This window comes from Mustela erminea, chromosome 19 (genome assembly GCF_009829155.1).
Source record: "Mustela erminea isolate mMusErm1 chromosome 19, mMusErm1.Pri, whole genome shotgun sequence".
NCBI lineage: Eukaryota > Metazoa > Chordata > Mammalia > Carnivora > Mustelidae > Mustela > Mustela erminea.
Genome location: NC_045632.1, coordinates 684,111 through 704,981, shown reverse-complemented (window position 1 = coordinate 704,981; position 20,871 = coordinate 684,111). Strand labels below are relative to the sequence as shown.

Below are 20,871 nucleotides of genomic sequence, written 5' to 3'. Positions count from 1 at the left end.
ATTGTTTGGAGTAGCACCTCACCTTAGGCTAGGTCCCTGAGCAGGCAGGGGACACAGAAAGGAGGCAGGTGACCATATTTATTTATTCATATTTCAGTCCCACAAACACAGGCGCCTGTCTAGTGGGGCTGGTACCCTGTGCTGACTACAGCCAAGCCACACCTTTTCTTTTCTGGGAATGGACTTACAGCAGGGACATCTGGGGAGAATCTGTGGCTGTCATCTGGGGACTGGGGTGGGGGGCACAGGGACGCAGGGTTTCTGGGAGAAGAGACAGACAGACACAGAGATAGTGATGGAGAGACAGAGCAAGTGAAGAGAAAGACAATGAAGGGACAGGGAATGGGGGGGGGGGGGCAGAGAGAAAGCAGGAGACAGAGAAAGGAAAGAAAGGCCCATAGAAAAATGGACACGGAGAGACTGACCCCTGGGACTCTAGAGAAAGCAGTGGTTGGCGAAATGACCGAGGTGGCCATGCAGAAAGATACTGAGACCCGGAAAAGGGAAAACAAGAGATGCGACAGAGGGGAGGGACAGCGCGGAGAAGCAGGGCCCGCGAGCGGGAGGAAAAGACCCCCCACGGAGAAAGGAGGGCCAGAGGGGCAGACAGAAAGGGACGCGGACAGAAACGCACACAGCGAGGTAAAGAGAGAGAGGAAGACCAGGAGACCCAGACGGAAAGCAGGGGAGGCTGCGGCGAGACGGCCCCCATCCCGCCGGGGAGGCGATAGTGGACACCGGGTGGAGGCGAGAAGCGTGGAGCCCGCGACCCGCCGACAGACAGACGGACAAAGCCGGGAGGAGCCGGGCGGGGCCGGGGCGGGGCCGGGGCGGGGCCGGGGCCGGCTGGTCCCCCGGCGAGCGGGGAAGGAGGGGCCCGGCGGGCTGAGAGAAGGGGAAGGAAGCGGAGGTGCCGGGCGGGCGCGGGGCGCGGGCAGGAAGCCGGGAGGGGCGGCGGGGCGGGGGCCTCCGGAAAAACGCCCCAACTTCCTGCCCCGCCAGAGCCAGGAAGCGGGAGCCGGGACGCAGGGCCCGGGATCGCCGAGCCCGACCTCGGGCACCCCGCCGGTCACCTCCCCGCCGGACTCCAGGTACACGGTCCCGGCCCCGCCCGGCCTCCCGCCCCTAGGCTGCCAGGGGAAGTGGAGAGGAGGAGGGAGGGGGCCGGGGCGCTGCCGGCCGTGCTGGGGCCTCCTCGGCGCCCCTCAGAGCCAGCGGCCGCCCCTCCGTGGGCCTCAGTTAACCCATCTGTCAAGGGGAGCAAAGAGAGGAGAACTAACACCTGCCGAGTGCCCAGTAAGTGGGGATGAGGGGTGCAAGGCCGGGGTCAAAGCCTCGCAACTGTCCAGCGGAGGACGGATGTTCACTCCCATTGTACGGGTGGGGAAACTGAGGCTTAGGGAGCGGAACCGACTCGTCCCCGGGTCCACACACCGTGAGACCGAGTGGAGTTGGGATTTGAACTTGCAGGTGCTTTCAAGTACCGTCCTCCAACCCCACATGCTTTAGGGCCACCGAAAAGGAAAAACGTCAATAACTGCACCGTAGGCCCCTGTGAAGCTGGAAGTTGCAGAGCGCGTTTGAAAGCATTTTTGGGAAAGCCCTTTTTCTGGGCCATTAATTATATACCCTGAGAGACGGGTTGTAGATGACAGAGCTGGAGATCTTCCCCCATTGTACAGGCGGGAAGACTGAGTCTCGGGAAGAAGTAATTACTTTTTCCAGGTGACACTGCATGTCAGGGGGAAAGGTACCATGGCACCCAGGAGTTTCGCTTTACAGTCCCGGCAAAGTGTGCGGCCGGGGCGGTGGGGGTGCCGGGAATATTAGTGTCTGCCTTGGAAATTCAGCTGTTTCCGGAGTTAGGAAGGCAAGATAGGGTGGGGAACCCAGGCCGGAGACTAAGGGCCAGGGGCGACTCGGAGATCTGGGATTGAGCCCTGGGCCGGGGGGGCTGGAAGGACTCTGTAGTCTGGCTGGGGGGGCGGGGGCGGGGGGCGGGGCACGGTAGAGTGACAGGGGCAGTCGAGATACGGAAACGCCAGCCCTCCAAGGCAGGCCAGAGCGGCCCTTTCTGGCCAGCGTGGCGCAGTGGAGCGCTAGAGCGGCCGGCGGGAGGAGTAGAGTCTCCCGGATAGGAACCGGGCAGCGGCTAGGCTAGAGCGGCTAGCGGGAGGAGTGGAGCTGGAAGCAAAGGTAGACGCTGGGGCAGCTAGAGCGACTCGGAGGCGGGGGTGGGGGACTTTGGAGCCGGCGCGCAGAGACTTCGGTTCTGGCTGCTGTGGTGGATTCTCCTACGACCAGGAGCAGGTGAGGGACGCGGCCCCCGGCGGGCGTCAGATCCTGACTCCGCAGGTCCGCCCCATCATCCCTGGCCGTGCGCCCCGCCACGTCCCTTGTAGTAGGATTTGGGGCCCGCGTAGACCCGCCACGTCCTACGTAGGATTTGGGGCTCGTATAGATGCCCCACGTTCCATATAAATTACAAGTTCCAACAGGCCCACCAGTTTCCTGCTACCCACCCCTGGAAACTCGGCTTCTTACAGATGTGGGGTCCCCATCGGTCAGTATCACCCCCTAGAATCCTGGGTCTTGGGACCACCACATGCGCCTATAGAATTTTGCTCCCGTTTTAAGTCTCCATAGGTCCCCTAGACTGGCTGCTTTACCTACGGAATCATGATCCGGTGTGATCCTCCGTGTAGACCCACTTGTTTGAACTTGCCAATAGAAGAGAATCTGGAGCCTTACACTTTCCAAGGGCCCCTTGTGAACTTACCTTGACTACTCTGTATTTTTAGTTGTTTACGGCTTCCGGAGGTTCTTGGGGACCCGGGTCATCTGCTCAGTGTCTTATAGACCACAAACCTTGCACAGAATCCAGGTGCCCATACAGTCCCCAACTGGTGCCTGCTTTGCTCTAAGACCCACACCTCTAAGAACCTTCTAAACTTTCCCCGACCGCCACCACCCCCAGTCCCATGGACACAGTGTCTCTGCTGCTGGACCGTTGGCTTTTTCAGTTGCCTACAAACCCAACTGACAGCCTCAGTGTGTGAATACCCTTTGTGGTACCCCCTCACCGTCTGTCTTCTAAGCAGCCAACCCCACACCTTCCCTTCCAGAATGCTTTCTGAGCCCTAAGCCTCTGTGGAGCAGCCTGAGCAGCAGCCCGCACTCCTGCCTGTCACAGTGCCCACAGACCTCTGACTTCCCCAGACACCATCAAGGGATCAGATGTGCCTCAACTTCGGTTCAGATGTTAGTTTCCTAAGGTTGGGGTGGGCGGTGGGATTCCGCGTGCTCTGAAGGAGCACATTCTCATAGTTAAATGTGTGAACTCTGAAGTCAGACCACCTGGATCTGAATCCTCACTCTGTCTCTTAAGAGCTGTGCCTCAGTAAAATGAAAATAGTTATAAAACTGACCTCCAGGGGTCATTTAGAGGATTCAGTGTGTTAATACCTGTAAAGCAATAATGCTATGCCTGGCATATACTTTATGACACTTAGTGCACACTAACGGTTAGCCACTGTTTCGTGTTTCCGAATGCAGAGGTAATAGGCATAAGGTGCATGATTGGGGCCTGCCTGGCCCTGAGCATTTGCTCACATGACATGTGTCCTCTCCTTTGCGCTTTTTGGAATCTCCCTACCTCTGTTGAACCCCCCCTCCCCCCGCTGCTCCCCCGGTGGGGTGAGCATGGACCTTCGATGTGTGTGGTCATGTTTTCCAGAAGTTGCTGCCGGTGGCCTGGTGAAGGTTTTCTGTCTCCAACGGGAGTACTAATTGTATGGGGTGCGTGTGGTTGTGAGCTTGAGTGAGTTCAGATGTGAGAAGCACTTGGAGCAATGCCTAGCACACTGTTAAGTGCTAGGTAAGTTTAGCTTTTGTAATAAATAATTGCTTTTGTGGGGTTTTTTTGTTTTGTTTTTTGGTGCCGGCTTGCAAGTTTATTTACGTGAAGATTTAACAATGCTCAAATCTTAAATCACCCGAGCTTGGAGGTGGACAGAGGCACTCTATGGAAGAGAAAGGGAATGTCGTGTGCTCTGGGGAACCCATGGGATGACAGAGGACACTCCACAGGACACTCCAGAAAGCATCACTGTTTCATGGTCATAAACAAAATCCTACCCACCGTTTATTGAGTGCTAGGGAGGAGGCCTGTGGAGGAGGCAGAAGGGTGAGCCTCAGGCAACCGGGGCTGGAAATAGCTTTGGGTTGTGGGGGGATCCCCCTCCCCTCCCCTCACCACTCCACTGGTCCACCCCTCCCCACCTCCTTCCCGCCTGACATGGGCTCTGGTGGCATTAGTCAGACTAATTAAGGACCGAGAAGATGGTGGTAGGAAGACACAGGAAAGCAGAGACTCTAAGGGAGATGATGGGAGAGCCGGGGAGAGAGAGAGACAGTGCATGACACAGTGACTCGAGGACTCAGGTGGCTGCAGAACCAGATGTGGGAAGACAGACACTGACAGAGAGAGAGACAGCAACGGAAGCTAGGGCGGGGTGGTGGAGGGGGACGGAGGCCAGAGATGGTGGGAAAGGGAGACAGGTCTGAAGGGAGGGAGAGAGGGAAGGAGACCAGGAGAAGAGAGGCAAAGACTTCAAGCACATTCAAGGGACAGACAGCCAGAGGACAGATAGCTGGCCACGGAAGGAGAGCCAGAGGGACAGATAGAGGCAGGGCAGGGGAGACAGACATACCTTGGGGATGAGCTGGCTAAGGACCATCCCTTGTTTTATGGGATTGGAAGCAGGGGAAGATACCAGGTCCCCGAGGGAAAGCGACTTCTGGCTCTCTGGAAAGAGGTTCAGAGTTTTGTTTTCTTATGTGGAGAGAGTTGGGGGTTGGGGGATTTGCCATTAGATTTCCTGTCACAGGAAGTGGGGCTGGTGGGTTCAGAGGCAACATCCGGCCCCAAGCCTGTCAGATCTAGGAGAGCAGCCCCCACACACCCCATTTATCTCCTTTCTACCTTTCCTTTAACCTTCCCAACTCTGCTAGCCCCCAGGCCCTGCCTCCCTAAGACCCAGCCTGCAGCGCCCTCTTCCCTCAGACCCAGGAGCCCAGATTCCCAGTGCCTCCTCACTCAGACCCAGGAATCTAGGCTCCCAGCCTATCCTTCCTTACACACAACCTGCAGCCCTCTCCTCCCTCAGACCCAGGAGTCCAGGCCCCCAATCCCTCCTCCCTCAGACCCAGGAGTCTAGGTCCCTGGCCTCTCGTTCCTCACACCGAGGAGTCCAGGCCCCCAGTTCCTCCTCCCTCAAACTCAGAAGTCTGGGCTCTTGGCCTCTCCTTCCTCATACCCAATCTGCAGCCCATTCCTCCCTCAGACCCAGGAGTCCCGCCCCCAGCCCCTCCTTCCTCAGACCCAGGAGCCCAGACTCCCAGTGCCTCCTCCCTCAGACCCAGGAATCTAGGCTCCCAGCCTGTCCTTTCTCAGACCAACCTGCAGCCCCTCCTCCCTCAGACCCAAGAGTCAGGTCTCCTTTCTCAGACCTAACCTGCTGCTCCCTCCTCCCTCAGACTCAGGAATCCAGGTCCCCGGTCCCTCCTCTCTCAGACCCAGGAGTCCAGGCCCTCAGCCCCTCCTCCCTCAGACCCAGGAGTCCAGGCCCCCAGCCTGTTCCCCATTAGAGACCCCAAATTACAGGCTTTCATGGCCACAGCTCTCTTAGTGACCCCGGCTCCTGGGCCTCCATCGCTTCCCCCACCCTCCCAAGGCTCCCTGTTCTTGGGCTCCCCGCCCTGGCTAGCCTCTGAAGGGCTCTTTGTCGCCACACAGAGGCCCCATTGAGCTGTGGAGGCCGGGTTTGGGGCGGGGGACGCTGTTTACTCACCTTCACACCTGGGCCAGGAATCTGTGAGTAACCACCCTGTGCCACTGTCTCCTGCCCCCACTAACCACGGCCCCTCCTGTTCCTCAGCCCTGTGGAGCCCATGGAGGCAGAGGACATCGCCCGCGGGCTGGTGAGTGGAGAGAGCCTAGGGGCAGGGGACTGGGGGGCTGTGAGTTGGCATTGCACCCCCAGCTGAAGCCATCCCTCCTCTTCCATAGGCCCCAGGACCACCGCGGCCTGGCCTGGTGCCAGTCAGCATCATTGGGGCTGAGGATGAGGATTTTGAGAATGAGCTGGAGACGGTGAGGGAGAGATGGGGTGGAAAAGCTTCTGTCCCAGCCTCCGTGGGCCCCAGCCCTCAAGTCCCATCCTCAGTGTCCCCTTCCTCCTCAGGTCCCCCGTGGGATGCTGGCCCCCACCTCCTCTCACTGCCTGTCCCTCTTTCTGTAATCTGGGTACCACAATCCTTGTTCCCTCCCACCCCATCCTTGGTGTCCCATTATAGCGTGGACTCCCACCCTTTTAACTCTAGCCCCGGGTTTTTTCACCGCCCCCCTTAATCGCAGCACCGATCCCTATTCCCCATGCTAATGCTTGTCCTCATAACCTGCCGTTGTACCGCTGACTCATCTGCTGTCCCTGACACCAGCCCCAGTCCCAGCTATTACGGTGTCATTGCTGCCGGGGAGGGGAGAGGTCAAGCCCAAGGTGCCGCTCTGCTCCCCACTGTCTCACCGCCTCGCTCTCCGCCCTCAGAACACAGAGGAGCACAACAGCCAGTTCCAGAGCCTGGAGCAGGTGAAGCGGCGGCCTGCCCACCTCATGGCCTTTCTGCAGCACGTGGCCTTGCAGTTTGAACCGGGACCCCTGGTGAGGGCGGGGCTGCGTGGGCAGAGGGAGGGCTGAGACCCGGATTGGCCACCCCGCTCAGTGAGACTGGCCAGAGAAGCCCAGCTGGGAGGGTCCAGGAAACAGATCCAGAGCACACAGCGTGAGATCTAGAAGAGAGAGCCAGAGTGCTAGGCATGCGACCCTGGCAAGACTGCGGGTGCCCCGTCAAATCGAGCAAGTGCAGGGGGGAGGGTACTCAGAGCTGGGTCAGGCAGAGAGCAGTGGAGACCCCAGAAGCCAGCAGAGCCCCGGGCTCCCCACCCCTGTTCCCTGCCAGTGGTTGTGTCACCCATCCATGGCCCCTCCCGCTGACCCTGGAAGTGGAATCCTCTTCTGTGGCCTCGGCAGGGGCCACCTGTCCATCGTTCGGGGCCCAGGGCTGTGGGAGGGAAGCCCCTGGCGTTCCCAGGTCTGGCTGCCCCAGAAACAATGAACCACCACAAGCAGCACGCAGAGCAGAGCGAGCAGAACTCACTATCCCAGATAAGAGGCAGAAATTTCCTGGGCCCTGTCAGGGGCAGCCATGCTGCCCTGTAAGGTCTAGAGAGCCCAGTGCGTGACTCAGGAAGGAAGATGCCACTGCACAGGCTGGAGGGGGGTGCTCTGGGGACAAGGTCCTCGTCGCAAGGAGACCTAGGGTGGCCCAGCCCAGGCTGCAGCTAGGGTGTAGCCCGGAGCACTGGACCGGACTAGAAGTGCACAACAGGGTACATCCCCACCCAGCCAGACATGAGAGAGCTGCTGGGCTGGGATGCCCAGGGCTCCAAGAAGGAGGGGTGCATTGACTGACCCCAGAGCTTCAAAAATGGGCAGGAAATCGGGAAAATGCCTTCTCTCCAGAAGAGTGGCTGCCCCTCCCCTGTAAATGGAGGCTGTGCCCCTCTGGGCAAGGAGGTCCCCCTAGCGAGCCTGAGCTTTCTAGAACTTGGGCTCCTGAACTCAGCCCAGGGAGGGTGCTGACTGCTATGTCCTTTTACAGATGTGGAAACAAGCCCAGCCAGAGCCGGGGGCTTAGCCGAGGTGACCCGGGTGGCCCCCAGCATTCAGACTCTGGCCTGCTGCAGCCCCCTTGCCTCATCAGCTGGGCAGGCAGCCAGGAGATAGCTGTGGCCCTGGGCTGCTTCCTATGGGCCTCTTGTGGGGTTTTGTCATGGAGTTTGGGGGTGTGCAGAGATTGGAAGTGTTTATGGCAGGAAAACAGAGTCCTACCCCTACTAGGGTAAGGCCTTGGCACACAGACTGTGTTCCTTACCCAACGAGAGACCCCAGGAGTCAAGACGGGTGGGAGCAGGCAGCGCAGTGCCGGCACTGCCCAGCATGGGGCTGAAGGGCAGGCGAGCTCGGGGGATGAGTGGTGAATGAATGAGTGAGCCCCACTGGTCCACCTGGTGATTTGCCCAGCCCCCACTGTGCTCGGGGCCTCTCTGGGGCACCGATGAGCCAGAACCTCCCTCCCTCTATCTCACATACATACACACGTGTGTCCCTCAGGTTTTTGCAGTCTTTCTAGGCTGTGGGTTCTAGGGGAACAGGCTTTCTAAGTTCTAACCCCAGCTTTGCCACTAAGTAAGTCGCATCGTGACCTGGGGCAAGCTACTTGAGCCCAGTGTTCTCATCTATAAAAGGCAATAACAACCAGTGATCACGACTGACCAGGTGAACGTGGACCAAGGGTTAGAACAGCACGCTACAGGCCCCGGGCTTCTCAGTGTAGTAGGAGACAGCAGGAAACCAAACCATAGCCACTTCACAGGATAGAAAATGAGCAAATGGTCACACTGGCCCCCAGGGAGGCCAAGGGAGGCAAGGGCCTGGGTGTGGGGGTGGTAGATACCAGGGAGCTCTTAACCAGAAGACGTGAGCCTCAAGCTTTTCAAGGGAGAATGTGGTTTGGGGCTGGGAGGGAGAGGACACGTGATGCTCTCTGTCTCCCCAGCTCTGCTGCCTGCACGCAGACATGCTGGCTTCCCTGGGTCCCAAAGAGGCCAAGAAGGCCTTCCTCGACTTCTACCATAGCTTCCTGGACAAGACTGCGGTGAGAGACACCTCTGAGGGGCCCCAATCCCCCCACAACCTGGTCCTGGGGAGACTCGGTGCCCACCTGGCCCTCCCTCCCCAGCTCCTTCCCCTCAAACCATCATTCCCAGCAGGCACCTGGGCTGTGGTGACCCCATCTCTGCCCTGGTCCTCACCTTCACCCTGTTCTCTGGCCTGAGCAGGTTTTGCGAGTGCCGGTCCCTCCCACTGTCTCCTTTGAACTCGGTAAGGAGAGAAGGGGACTGTGGGTGAGGGAGGGGTGTCCGGCAGGGGAGCCCTGGGGTGGGAAGCCACACTCCCCTGCTCCCGTGGACAGCTCAGACTCCTGTCCTCACCCCTGGCCCCGGCAGCCCAAGGAAGCGCACCCGTCAGGGGTCTGAGGGTGGGTGGGAGCAACCCCCTGCTCATGTCCCTGCAGACCGCACGCGACCCGACCTCCTCTCCGAGGATGTCCAGCGGCACTTCGTGCATGACGTGGTGCAGAACCAGCAGGCCACCGTCAGCCGGCTGCTGGAGGACTTCCGCTCCAAGCGGCTCATGGGCATGACACCCTGGGAGCACGACCTGACCCAACTGGAGGCCTGGGTTGGGCGGGACCGTGCCAGCTTTGAGGCCCGGGAGCGGCACCTGGCCGAGCGGCTACTGACCCACCTGGAGGAGATGCAGTGAGTGGGGCCTGCCTGCTCCCCAGCTTGGCGTGGGGGTGGGGGTGGGGTCCCTGCAGCTTCAGGGTTCATTTCTTAACCTTTGGGCTCTTCCCCTGCCTTCTGGGTTCCCCAGCCCTGGCATTTGTAATTCAGCTGGTTTTGTGTTGTCTCTTCCCAGCTTTGGGGTACCCTCCCAGTTTCCAGGGCTTTCCATGGTCTTGTGTTTGGGCCTGGTGCTTGGGTCCTGTCCTTGCCGCTCCGAGCTCTCAAGAGACGCTCTTCTCCGCTGTGCTCCTCCTTCCCTGTAGCCGTGGCCCTCTCCCTCTCCGCCTCGCCTCTCTCTGTTCCTTCATCTAAGGGGCAGCACCCCGGGCACCTGTGCTGTATAGACAGGGATCCAGGCTTAGCAAGTTTGTCGCAAACTTCTTCCTTCTTTTTGCAGACACACCATCTCTCCCGATGAGGAAAAGAGGTGATGAGAGAAGCAGAGAGAACGGCAGGAGAGGCATTTAGTCCCCCAGGCCCCAGGGAGGAGGACTGGGGATTGGGGCCCTGTCCTCTGGAGCCCTCTCTGCCTTCCTCAGACACTCACCTGGAACCGGTTGGGGGGCTGGGGTGGGAAGTGAAGAAGTGAATGCGGAGGGGAAGGCTTGGGAGACAGCAGTGCCCCCATGGCCATGGGCGTGTGTGTATCTGCACGCATTTCGGGGCCCTGACTGACCCCTCCCCACAGTGCCGCTGTGGTCAGCGCCATCAGCCTGTACATGCGCCACCTTGGGGTGCGGACCAAGAGCGGGGACAAGAAGTCGGGGAGGAATTTCTTCCGGAAAAAGGTGCTTCCCCTGAGCACCCAAACCTGGTGCTTCCCTCCCCAGAGGCCCCTGGGGAGCCCCGTGATCTGGGCTCCCAGGGTCTGATTCTGCTCGGTTACGGTCTCAGAGATGGAGAGCCCCCTCCTTCACTCTCCCTCCTTCCCTCAGATGATGGGGAATCGGCGGTCAGATGAGCCAACCAAGACCAAGAAAGGCCTGAGCATCTTACTGGACGCCGCCCGCTGGAACCGGGGCGAGCCTCAGGGTGAGGTACCTGGCCTCTGCCCGCCCTGTTTCCCCACGGCACCCCTGCCTCACGGCCCCATCTCTCGTTTCAGCCCCCGATTTCCGACACCTCAAAGTCGAGGCTGATGGTAATGGTCCTGAAGCTGGCTGGGGGTGGGGGGAACCTGGGAGAGAGGGTCGGGGTGCTCCTGGGCTGTGGGGAGGATGGGGCTGGAGTGCAGGCTGCGGTGGATTAGACGTGTTGGGCTCTCATTCCCTCCTCCTCCCTGGATGTCTCCCCAGCTGAGAAGCCAGGCCTTACGGAAAGGAGGGGAGGCCTAGGAGTGCCCTCCCGGGACCGGAACGTCGGGGCTCCTGGGCAGGACGTCCCTGGAGTTTCTCCACACCCTCTGTCTGGAGACAGCCCCGACCGGGAAGCAGGTGAGTTTCTTGAGCGCCTCCCTGCCCCCAAGAGACACCCCTCCTCAGTTCTCCACTTACCCTGCCCTGCTCTTGGTCCCCAGTAGTATTAAGAAACCACCCCCCTTTGCTCACCTGCTTCACGGCTGTCCTCTCAGGCTCCAGCCTCTATCCTGGGGCTGCTTAAGACCCCTCCTTGGACTACATTTCCCATCCGCCCCCAAGGTGTCATTTCCCAGAACCCTCTCGGAGTATATTGTCAGTCCCCTCCAGGGATCTAAGGCAACTGCTTGGCCAGTTCTGGGTTCAAGTCCCAGCTCTGCGGCTTAGTCGGGTTATATCTGGGAAGCCGCGTCTGAGCCTCAGTCTTCCTAAAAGGGGTCTATCCTCTCCCTGCAAGTCCCGGCTGAGGGTCAGGGAGGGAATGGACGTGGAACCTTCCCTGGTTCTGTGGCCCCCCCCGGTTCCTCGCCCCAGCTGCTGTGGCCGTGTTCTCAGAGGCCCTTCTATCAGTCCGTCCCCCATCCCCCACGCCACAGGAGGAGCTCGAGGCCCCCGGGGTGGGGGGTCTTGCCATAAGGGCCTGGCAGCCATCTTTGTTCTCCCTGCCACCCCACAGGTGTTGATGCCCCACCAGAGCTGGGGGACCCACCACCGCAGGGCCCGGCCAGCCTGGAGCCCCTGGCGCCCCCAGAGAGCACCGAGGAGGGTGCTGACACAGAGAGGTGCCCGGGGCTGGGTGTGGGATCAAGGGTGCGGGGAGCAGGAAGGGGCTTATCAGGCCCTGGGGAGGAGGGGAGGTTCCGCGTGTGCCGGGGTTGCGCTGCCATTTGCTCCTGCTGTCCCCGAGCTGTCTCCACTCTGCCCTGCTCCTCCCTCTGCCCATCTCTGCCTCCTCTTTCCGTCCTCCACTTTCTCTTTTCCCTCCTCCTCTTCTCTTTCTCTTCCTGGCCTCCCTCTTCCTCCTGCCCCCTCCCTCATCCCTTCTTTAGGTTGTCATTCCCTCCTCTCCTCTTCGGAGCCACTGCCCTGCGCCTTGCTCCCGCCCCTGCCTCCCTGTGCCCTGTCCTCCAGCCCCCACCCTCTGTGCTCCAAGCCTGGGGGCCCTGTCCTCCTCACAGTTGGGGGGCAGGCTCTGCCCCCTGCCTGTCCTTGTGCCGCTGCTTTGGGGACACTTTGGTGGGCGGGGGAGGTGAGTTGGGTTCCATTTGGGTCCTCCTCTGACCCTGTGCCCCTCTCTCCCCAGAAGATGGAAGAGGTGGGTCCGTGGGCCCTGGGCGGGGGGAGGGCTAGCCCCTCCCCCATTTCTCCCAGCCCCTCCCCTCTCCCCATGGGCCATCCCCTCCCCTTCACCCTGCAAGGGGTGGGTGGGGACATCACCCTCCCAGCAGAAGAGCTAAGTATTGAAATCTTCCCTCCCTCCGTCCCTGCTCTGCCCCCCAACCAGCCCCTTGCCACAGGGAAGGGAGGGGTCAATCCTCTGCTCCGGACTGGGTTTCCTTCCCCACGCCCACCAAGTTTCCCCGTCCCTCTTGACCACCCTCAGTGCCCCAACAGCCCAAAGTCCCAAGTTCCACTGCTCCTTCTGACTCTCTCCTCTCTTCTGTTGCATGTTTGGTATCTGTCCTGGTCTCCCCTACCCTGGTCCCCGTCTGTCCCTGTCCTGGTCTCTCCCTGTCTGTCCCTGACCTGGTATATCCCCACCTCTGGTCTTGTCTTGGTCTCTCCCTGTCTCTGTCCCTGTCCTGGTCTCTCCCACCTGTCCCTGTCTTGGTCTCTCCCTGTCTCTGTCCCTGTCTTGGTCTTTCCCTGTCTCTGTCCTGGCCTCTGCCTGACTCTGTCCTTGACCTCCGGGTCCAGGCTATCGGGGCGTCTGGGGCGCTCGGAGAGCCTGCGGGTGAGTGACCGCCGCCGGCCTTCCCGGGGCAGCCTCGGGGCTAAGGGCCGGGGTGGGGGCCGCTCCCGGAGTGACGTGGACATGGACCCCAGCTCTGCCACAGCCGTGCTTGGCCCTACCCGACGAGCCACGTAGGTCATTCCTCCCCCATCTACTGAGGCAGCCTGGAGAGTCAGGAGGATGGTGGGGGAGGGGTTGTTGCCAGAGTTAGAGAGAACTGCGTATTGGACACTGAGGTCACAGGAGAGGGGTGGGACTCTTCTTACTTAGAGATTTGGGGCCTGCTCTGGAGGCCTTGAATGCCAAGGCCATGGGGCAGGCTGGGGGTGGGGGGGTGGGGCTTGGACACTAGGAATGGAAGTCTCCTCCCAGGGATGCCCCAAGCTGGGGCCCTAACAAGGCCTCTGTCTCACAGCCCTGAGCCTGGAGACGAAGGGGACCCGGCACGGTCAGGACTAGAAATAGAACCAGAAGAGCCCCCTGGCTGGCGGGAGCTTGTCCCCCTTGGCACCCTGCACAGCCTGCCCAAGAGCCAGGTGAAGCGGCAGGAGGTCATCAGTGGTGAGTAAGGGGGACGCCACCCAGTTCTGGCGAAGGGACAAGGTGCTGCCATCTCTGTGCGCCATGGGCCGGACTTGAAGGCAGCCTGTTACCACCGAGGGCCATTTGTCACATACATCGTGGAACAGCCACGCGTGGAACAGGAATGTGGCTGTCAGCTGTCAAAGTGACGTTTGCTGCGAGTTTTTTTCCTAGTGCAGGGCAGAGCTGGTAAGAGCTGGAAGGGTCACATGACGTTGTATTTCTCGAGGAAATCTTTGTTTCCTTATTCGGGAAGTAATAGTTCCCACCTCAAAAGATGGTCATGGAGCTGAGGGGATTCGTGGGAAGTGTTTAATGTGGTGGGGGGCCAGGTAAGAACATTCCAGTGTGGACTTAACTGTTCAGAGGCAAAAGCAGTGCCATGGGAACAAGTTCTGGAAGATACTCAGTGTATCCTCAGCGCTTGCTTCTGGGCAGGGAGATGATGGAAGTATCCTTTCTGTGTTGATTCTTCTCTGCGATCTCGAACTGGGTATGGGGTGGGCGTTTGGCAAAAGTAGAACACTTCTTTGGAAGCTCTGGTTTAGAAGTTTTATTTACACGTTGCTTAATAGTAAGAGGGGAACTCATTCGGAAGTTCTAGGGCCATAGGGGAATACTTCTTGTGTTCCAGATCCTTCTAAGGATACGAGCCAAATAGAAAGCAGTGTTATCTGGTAGAATTTTCTGGAATAATGAAAACTCACAGCCTCTGTGCTGCCCAGCACGGTTACCACCAGCTGCATAATGGCCGTTGAGCACTTGAAATGTGACAAGTACCACTGACTACAGAACTGTATTTCATTTCAATTAAAATCCGAAGGACTGTTTGTGGCTAGTGGTATCATAGTGGACAGCACAGCCGTTTCCCTCATCAGAAAAATATTCCTAACATGGAATTGTGCGTTTATTGTCTCCAGGAACTCCTGGGGCCCCTGAAACCCAGGCATGCTCCCTCGCGGCGGTAGGGGGAGGGGGGCTCCCTGGATCCAAGGCTATCAACGTATGTGTAAAGGGTTATCATTGTTCCAGAAAACAAGGCCAAGGGACTTGCTGGATGCTACACACAGCCGTAGGCTTGCTGGTGGTGGTGCGACCAGCTCATCCCAGTTCACCTGGAATTTTCCCAGGTGTAGCACTGACAATCCCATGTTCGGGGAAAGGCATGGGTTCCAGGCACAGGGGACCACTGGTCACCCGGGCTGGCTGCCGCAGCCAAGGGACACCAGCAGTGGGATAAGGAATCCTCAGTGGCTGGTTCAGGGGCAAATGATTCCACCCAGGGAGAGTTATCCCTGTCCCCCAACCCTGAGCCTGCCTCTGAGACTGTGCACCCCCCACCCCCCGCACCCTTCCCAACCGTGCCTCCTGCTCCCGCAGAGCTGCTGGTGACTGAGGCCGCCCATGTGCGCATGCTCCGGGTGCTGCATGACCTTTTCTACCAGCCCATGGCAGAAGGGGGCTTCTTCTCCCTGGAGGAGCTCCAGAACATCTTCCCCAGCCTGGACGAGCTCATCGAGGTGCATTGTGAGTGCAGGGCTGTGGCCCGCTGTGCGCCTCGCTGCCGGCTCCCTCCTCAAGGCCTCAGTGGCTCAACCAGAGCCTAGCACATTCTCCTTGAGTGCCTGGCACAGGCAGCTTCCTTTCTAGCCCTGGGGGAAGCCCTGGACCCCCCAGAGCTCATATTCCCAGGGCACATCAACAAGGGCATGGCATCGGGTGGGTGGCAGCCCCTTGGCCCCCAGGATCCAACACCTGCAGCTTGACCACCGCCTCCCACTCAGCTCTGCGCACTGTGGCTCGGGCCCTGACAGTGCTCCCTTCCCTCACCGCTCTCCACAGCCCTGTTCCTCGATCGACTGATGAAGCTCAGGCAGGATAGTGGCTACCTCATTGAGGAGATTGGAGACGTGCTGCTGGCTCGGGTGAGGGTGCCCAGCCCCTGCCTCCCCCTGGGGTCCCCTCTTTCCAGCCAGGGACCTGGAATCCAGGCCCAGGGAGGCCGGTCTCAAGCCCCTCTCCCATTAAGACCCCGGGGTCTGGGCCGCTCACTGCAGGCGCCTGTCTAGGCTGCTCTTCCCATATGAGGCCCGGCTCTTCCCAATCCCACCTGAGACACCCTCCCTGGCCTGAATCTCGCTGTAGTTTGATGGTGCCGAAGGCAGCTGGTTCCAGAAAATCTCCTCCCGCTTCTGCAGCCGCCAGTCATTTGCCTTAGAGCAGCTCAAAGCCAAGCAGCGCAAGGAGCCTCGGTTCTGTGCCTTTGTGCAGGTGAGGGGGAGGCCAGGGTCTGGGGGTGGGGGGAGGCGTGCTGGTGTCGCAGTTCCTGCCGCGTGCCCCCAGTTGGGCCACTCAGCACACTCTGCCCGCAGGAGGCTGAGAGCCGCCCCCGGTGCCGCCGCCTGCAGCTGAAGGATATGATCCCCACGGAGATGCAGCGTCTGACCAAGTACCCACTGCTCCTCCAGAGCATCGGGCAGAACACAGGTGCCAGCATGCCGGGCCCCACAGCGCAGGGCCCCAGCTTCCGCGGCGTGGGGGCGGGGCGGGCCAGGAGCTTCCCGGCTCGGGGTCACCAGGGCCTGCTTCTCCTTTGCCACAGAAGAGCCGGCGGAACGAGAGAAAGTGGAACTGGCAGCTGAGTGCTGCCGAGAAATTCTGCACCACGTCAATCAGGCCGTGCGCGACATGGAGGACTTGCTGGTATGCCTGGCCATGGCTGTGGGCCCCAGGGCAATGGGGTGTCCATGTGCGGGGCTTGGGCGGGCCTTTGTCTTGTCTATCTCAGGGCCCCTTCTCTGGAGGCCAGGCCCTGCCCTCGGCTTGTCCCCTTCAGGGTCACTGTGGGTCAGCCACGGCCTTCGGGTCCTCCCCATGACTCTCCCTCCCCCCCCCCACCGGCAGCGACTCAAGGATTATCAGAAGCGCCTGGACTTGTCCCACCTACGTCAGAGCAGCGACCCCATGCTGAGCGAGTTCAAGGTGGCCCTGCCGGCCCTGCCCTCCCCGGCCTTCCCCTGCTCTCCGGCAGCCCTGCCCCTCCTGCCCCTGGAGTTCTCTGCTAATGCACCCTAGGAAGGAGAGCCACCCCACCCCTCCGCCCAGAGCCCCTCTTCAGTCCCAGCCGGTTGCCCCTCCTGACCCCTGCCCTCCCCTCCCCTCCGTGCCCTGTGCCGACCGGGTACGCCCTCCTGCCTCCAGAACCTGGACATCACCAAGAAGAAGCTTGTGCATGAGGGCCCGCTGACGTGGCGGGTGACGAAGGACAAGGCTGTGGGTGAGCGTGGGGGCCGGGGGCGGGGTGCTAGGGGGTAGGGGCAGCTGCTGAGCCTGGGCCTTGCCCTGCAGAGGTCCACGTGCTGCTGCTGGATGACTTGCTGCTGCTGCTCCAGCGCCAGGACGAGCGGCTGCTGCTCAAGTCCCACAGTCGGACGCTGACACCCACACCCGACGGCAAGACCATGCTGCGGCCGGTGCTGCGGCTCACGTCTGCCATCACCCGCGAGGTGGCCACTGGTGAGGCGTGGGCGGTGACCGTCCTGGAGGGCTGGGGAGCACGTGGGGGGGGGCGCCAGGGGACCCCAGCAGAGGCGAAGAAGGCAGCCAAGGGACCAGGAGTGTTGTGAGTCTTAAGAAGGGAGCCCGGCAGCTCCCCTGGGTTTGCAGGGAGCAGCCTGCTCTCATCAGTCTTGGGAGATGCCCCCTGGCTGTCTCCTGGGGACCATAGGGGAACGGGGGTGGGGGAGACAGAGTTGGGGCTTTGCAGAGGTGCATCAGCAGCTCCAGGGGTCTGTGGGGCAAGCCAAATTGGGGATTTGCTCCCTGATGGACAAGGGGTGTGAGATGGAGGCCTTGGGACAAGGCACGTGAGGGATGGCGTGAGCTGTGGGAGCCCGAGGCCACTGCAAGCAGGGGCTGCCCCAGCCTCTAGCCCACACTCAGGGGAGGGCACATGGGGGTAACCTTGGCTCTGAACGCCCCCTCCCTCCTCTTACAGATCACAAAGCCTTTTATGTCCTTTTTACGTGGGACCAGGAGGCACAGATCTATGAACTGGTGGCCCAGACCGTGTCGGAACGGAAGAAGTAAGGGTGGCTCTGGTGGATGAGGAGGCCCAGGCTGGGGGGTGGGAGGCTCCGGCGTAGGATCTGGGGGCTCTGACTGCCTGCCCTGGGGGCGCTGACCTGTCTCCCCAGCTGGTGTTCCCTCATCACCGAGACTGCTGGATCCTTGAAGGTCCCCGCTCCCGCCTCTCGCTCCAAATCCCGGCCCAGCCCGAGCAGGTGAGGGAGGACAGTGGAGGCCTGAGGAGCCGGGGAGTTTGAGCTCCGGGTGTGTGTGTGTGTCTCTCTGTGTCTGTGTGTGCGTGTGCCACCACCACAGCCTCTCCGGCCCCTACCCAGGCTCCTCTGTCTCCATCTCCCAGCCTCAACTTTTTTATCTGTGCCCCACCCCCCACCCCACTCCACCCCCCCCCCCCCCGCCCCGCCGCTGTCTGTCTGCCACCCCCTCCCCAGGGCCAGGGCTGTGAGATCATTTAGTCCTTCCTCCCCCCAGCACCCGAGAGCCCCTGCTCAGCAGCTCTGAGAACGGCAACGGTGGTGGCCGAGAGATGCCCACAACGGATGGTGAGCCTTTGCAGGGGGCGCCGAGGGGGGCGGGCGTCATGAGGAGGCCCAGCAACCGCTGAACACCCGCTCCGGCTTCTGCCTCCCGCCCAGGCCGGACAGAAAGGATCCTTAGCATGCTCCTGCCCTACTCCAGGCCCGGCCCCGAGGGCCAGCTCGCTGCCAAGGCCCTGGAGAAAGGTAGGCCGCGGGGGGCTGCCTCTAGCCCCCCTTCCCAGCTTGCCTCCTGCCCAGGCCCAGCGTGCCCGGCCTGCATCACACTCTCAGTGGTCCCAAGCCGCCTTTTCCTGCCACAGCCTCTGTCCCTCCCTTGACCTTCTGTTCAGCCTCTCCCTGGATGCCCTCCACCCTGTGTTCCTTGCCTCTCTTCTGCACCCCTTCACGTCCCCCAGCCCCACCTGCAGCCTGGCCCCCACCTTCCCCTCTGGGATCCCCGCTGCCAGCCTTCAGCCTCTTTCCCAGCCCTTCTTCTGACTCTGTTCCCTTGTCCCTGCCAGTGCTGTCCCTGAAGCAGCTCCTGTTTCCCTCGGAGGAAGACAGCGGGGCAGGGCCTCCCCGTGAAGGGGATGGGGTGCCAGGGGGCGGCTCCCAGAGCCAGGACCAGACCCAGGAGATTCGGGAGAAGCTGCTCAGCCTGGAGGAGACCATGAAACAGCTGGAGGTGGCACCCTGGGGGGAGGAGCAGGGTGCAGGGAGATGGAGCCGACTCCAGACTCCATGGAGGGACCCCTCTCACTGCGGACTCTCCAACCAGGAGGTGGAGGAGGAATTTTGTCGCCTGCGACTCCTCCTATCTCAGCTCGGGGAGAACGCTGCCCCCCAGCCTGGCTGTACCTGAGGCTCCTGGCCCCAGGCAGGTGAGTGGAGAACTGGAGGGACCAGAGTGGGCGTGTCAGCGGCTCCCTTCTCTGCAGCCCCTGCTGCTCTCTCCCTCTGCCTCAGTCTCCCTGCCTGTCCCCATTCCACCTCCTGCACCCTTCTCTCTCCCTTCCCTCCTCCTCCCCCTCCCCCTCCCTCCCCCTTTCTCTTCATCTCTCCCCATCTCCCTTTTCCTACATCCCCCAGGCCTTGCAAGACTGAGGGCCACCCGCTGCCACCGCACAGCTGCCACCGCATCTCCACCCCAAGGGCCTGAGGAGAGGGAGCTGGGCTGCCGGGGCGGGGGGGCTGTGCCTGGGGGGGCCCCCGCTGGGATCACTGCCTCCCGGCAACCTCCCGTGGCCTGGGCTTTCTCTCCCTCCTGTCTTCTGCTTGGGGGACTCAGGGCTTCCTTCCCAGGGGGACCACAATGACCCTGCCATGCCCCGGGCCATCACAGTATTGCCGGGGGGGGGGGGCACCCCTCCATTCCCCACCCCCAAGTGCCTTTGCTCTGTTTTTATACCCTGAATTGGAGGTTTATTTTTTAATATATATTATCTAAGGAGAGCTCTGTGTCTGTGAGGTAGGGTGGGGGCCCTGGAGTGGGTTTGGAGCCCTCCACGACTGACTGGCATCACTTTCCCGGGTCTGTCCCACTGCCTTTGTCCAGTCCTTCCTTCTTGGGTTTTGCCAGCGACTCCCCAGTTGATGCTCCCACCCCAAGCCCCAACTCACCCGTGACGCCCGGATCCTGCACAGCTCACGCTCCTTTCCGTTCTTTTATTTTTGTAGTAAACTCTCTGGAGGTGGCTAGTGGGGGTTGTGGGGAGCTGGTGGGGAGGGGGCCCTCCTGGGCGGGGCTAGGGGCGGGGTTATTGCTCTGAGCTCCCTGTCCCAGGGGGCTTGTGTGGGGAGGGGGTCAGGACTGGGGCCGGCACAAGGGGAGACACAGCCGCACAAACACACAGAGCACAGCACGGGGGGGCGGGTGGGCAGGAGAGGCTGGGCGCCATATTGCACTTTGGGAGTGGGGCCAGGCGGGGACCCCCCTCAAACAAGCCTGGGCAGGAGGCTCGAGGCCATCACCGTCATGTTCCCTCCCTCTCTGGACAGGGGAGGGGAGACCCCAGCCTGGGGTGAGGGAAGAAGGTGGGCAGCCAAGTGCCCGGTCCTGGGAGGGGGTCGAGGGCTGGTCCCCGGCCTTGGGCGGGACATCGAGGGTAGGCCAGGCCAGGCATGAGTGGCTGCCCAACCCCCACCCTGGTGGAACCCTTCACCCCACACGGGTTCAGCTGCCGCTCCCCGCTTTGCTTGCCTTGGCCTTGGGGGGCACAGGGAGGCCCTCATCGCCCTCGCTGTCAGAGCTGCAGCCGCTGACATCCGTGATTTCCAGCTCCGAGTCGCTGTCGTCCTTCCCACCCAGTGTGGCCTCCGGACCCCTGGCTCCTGGCAGCGCCAGGCGAGGGGCTGCTGCCAGGCCTGAGGGGCGCTCAGGACCCAGGGCCTCCCCTGCCGCAGCCAGGAGGGGTGAAGTTGCAGGGCCTCCCCCGGCCCCTGCTGAGGGCAGGTGGCCCAGGGTACTTGCCAGAGGGTTAGGGTAGAAGTGCGGGGGGTACAGAGAAGGGGGCAGCTTGGGGAAGGGGCCGGTGAGATACGGGTTAAAGTTCCAGGGATAGTCTGGGAAGGCGCGACTGTAAGGACCCAGCAGGCTGGGGGGCTTGGAATAGCCAGTGGCACCTGGGGAACACGGGGTGGGTCAGACTGGGCACACCGTGGGAAGGTGCCCCCACCCTGTGCTGTCTGCCAAGGTCTGCCCATTGTGTCTCCTACCTGGCGTCTGCCCACTCTCCACCCCCACCTGGTTTTTCCAGTCCTTTGTCACCTAAGAGCCCCTCTCCCAGCCTGTCCCTGCCCCCGTTTCTCTCCTCCCTCTCCCCAAGTCCTCCTGTGGCCTTTAAGCACAGGCACACACGCAGCCTCGCCCTGGGCCTCCTTCCTGCATCCTTCCTTTCCCCATCT

At 61.3% G+C, this 20,871-nt stretch overlaps 2 protein-coding genes across 13 annotated transcripts in view; one reads left to right on the top strand and one right to left on the bottom strand.

Moving 5' to 3' along the window:
* The first annotated feature begins 895 nt into the window (after positions 1-895).
* ARHGEF1 (Rho guanine nucleotide exchange factor 1) lies at positions 896-19,419 on the top strand. 11 transcript variants are annotated; one of them, XM_032323121.1, is made up of 32 exons: positions 896-910; positions 1,003-1,091; positions 5,940-5,982; positions 6,071-6,154; positions 6,609-6,722; positions 8,680-8,778; positions 8,963-9,005; positions 9,199-9,445; positions 9,870-9,899; positions 10,161-10,260; positions 10,408-10,504; positions 10,578-10,613; positions 10,768-10,905; positions 11,504-11,609; positions 12,131-12,142; positions 12,745-12,912; positions 13,197-13,342; positions 14,744-14,890; positions 15,206-15,288; positions 15,509-15,634; positions 15,736-15,850; positions 15,966-16,066; positions 16,268-16,345; positions 16,565-16,640; positions 16,712-16,879; positions 17,361-17,448; positions 17,560-17,646; positions 17,921-17,991; positions 18,085-18,171; positions 18,489-18,652; positions 18,746-18,848; positions 19,057-19,419. In XM_032323121.1, the coding sequence occupies exons 3-31, from the start codon at positions 5,953-5,955 to the stop codon at positions 18,827-18,829; spliced, it is 2,925 nt and encodes a 974-aa protein (XP_032179012.1). In that variant the 5' UTR covers positions 896-910; positions 1,003-1,091; positions 5,940-5,952; the 3' UTR covers positions 18,830-18,848; positions 19,057-19,419. The 11 variants fall into 11 exon arrangements, with proteins under 11 accessions (XP_032179012.1, XP_032179009.1, XP_032179011.1 ...); XM_032323112.1 differs by lacking the exon at positions 896-910 and adding an exon at positions 3,737-3,877 and having other exon boundaries at positions 939-1,091; XM_032323114.1 differs by lacking the exon at positions 896-910 and adding an exon at positions 3,737-3,877 and having other exon boundaries at positions 939-1,296; positions 12,134-12,142.
* Positions 19,420-19,640: 221 nt separating this feature from the next.
* The window catches only part of ERFL (ETS repressor factor like), a 278,656-nt gene continuing 277,425 nt past the window's right edge, over positions 19,641-20,871 (bottom strand). Inside the window, exon 6 of one of the 2 annotated variants that reach the window (XM_032323136.1) lies at positions 19,641-20,589. In XM_032323136.1, the coding sequence (XP_032179027.1) occupies positions 20,141-20,589 (449 nt within the window). In that variant the 3' untranslated portion in view covers positions 19,641-20,140. The remainder of the gene's footprint in view (positions 20,590-20,871) is intronic. The other variant, XM_032323137.1, reaches the window with a different exon arrangement.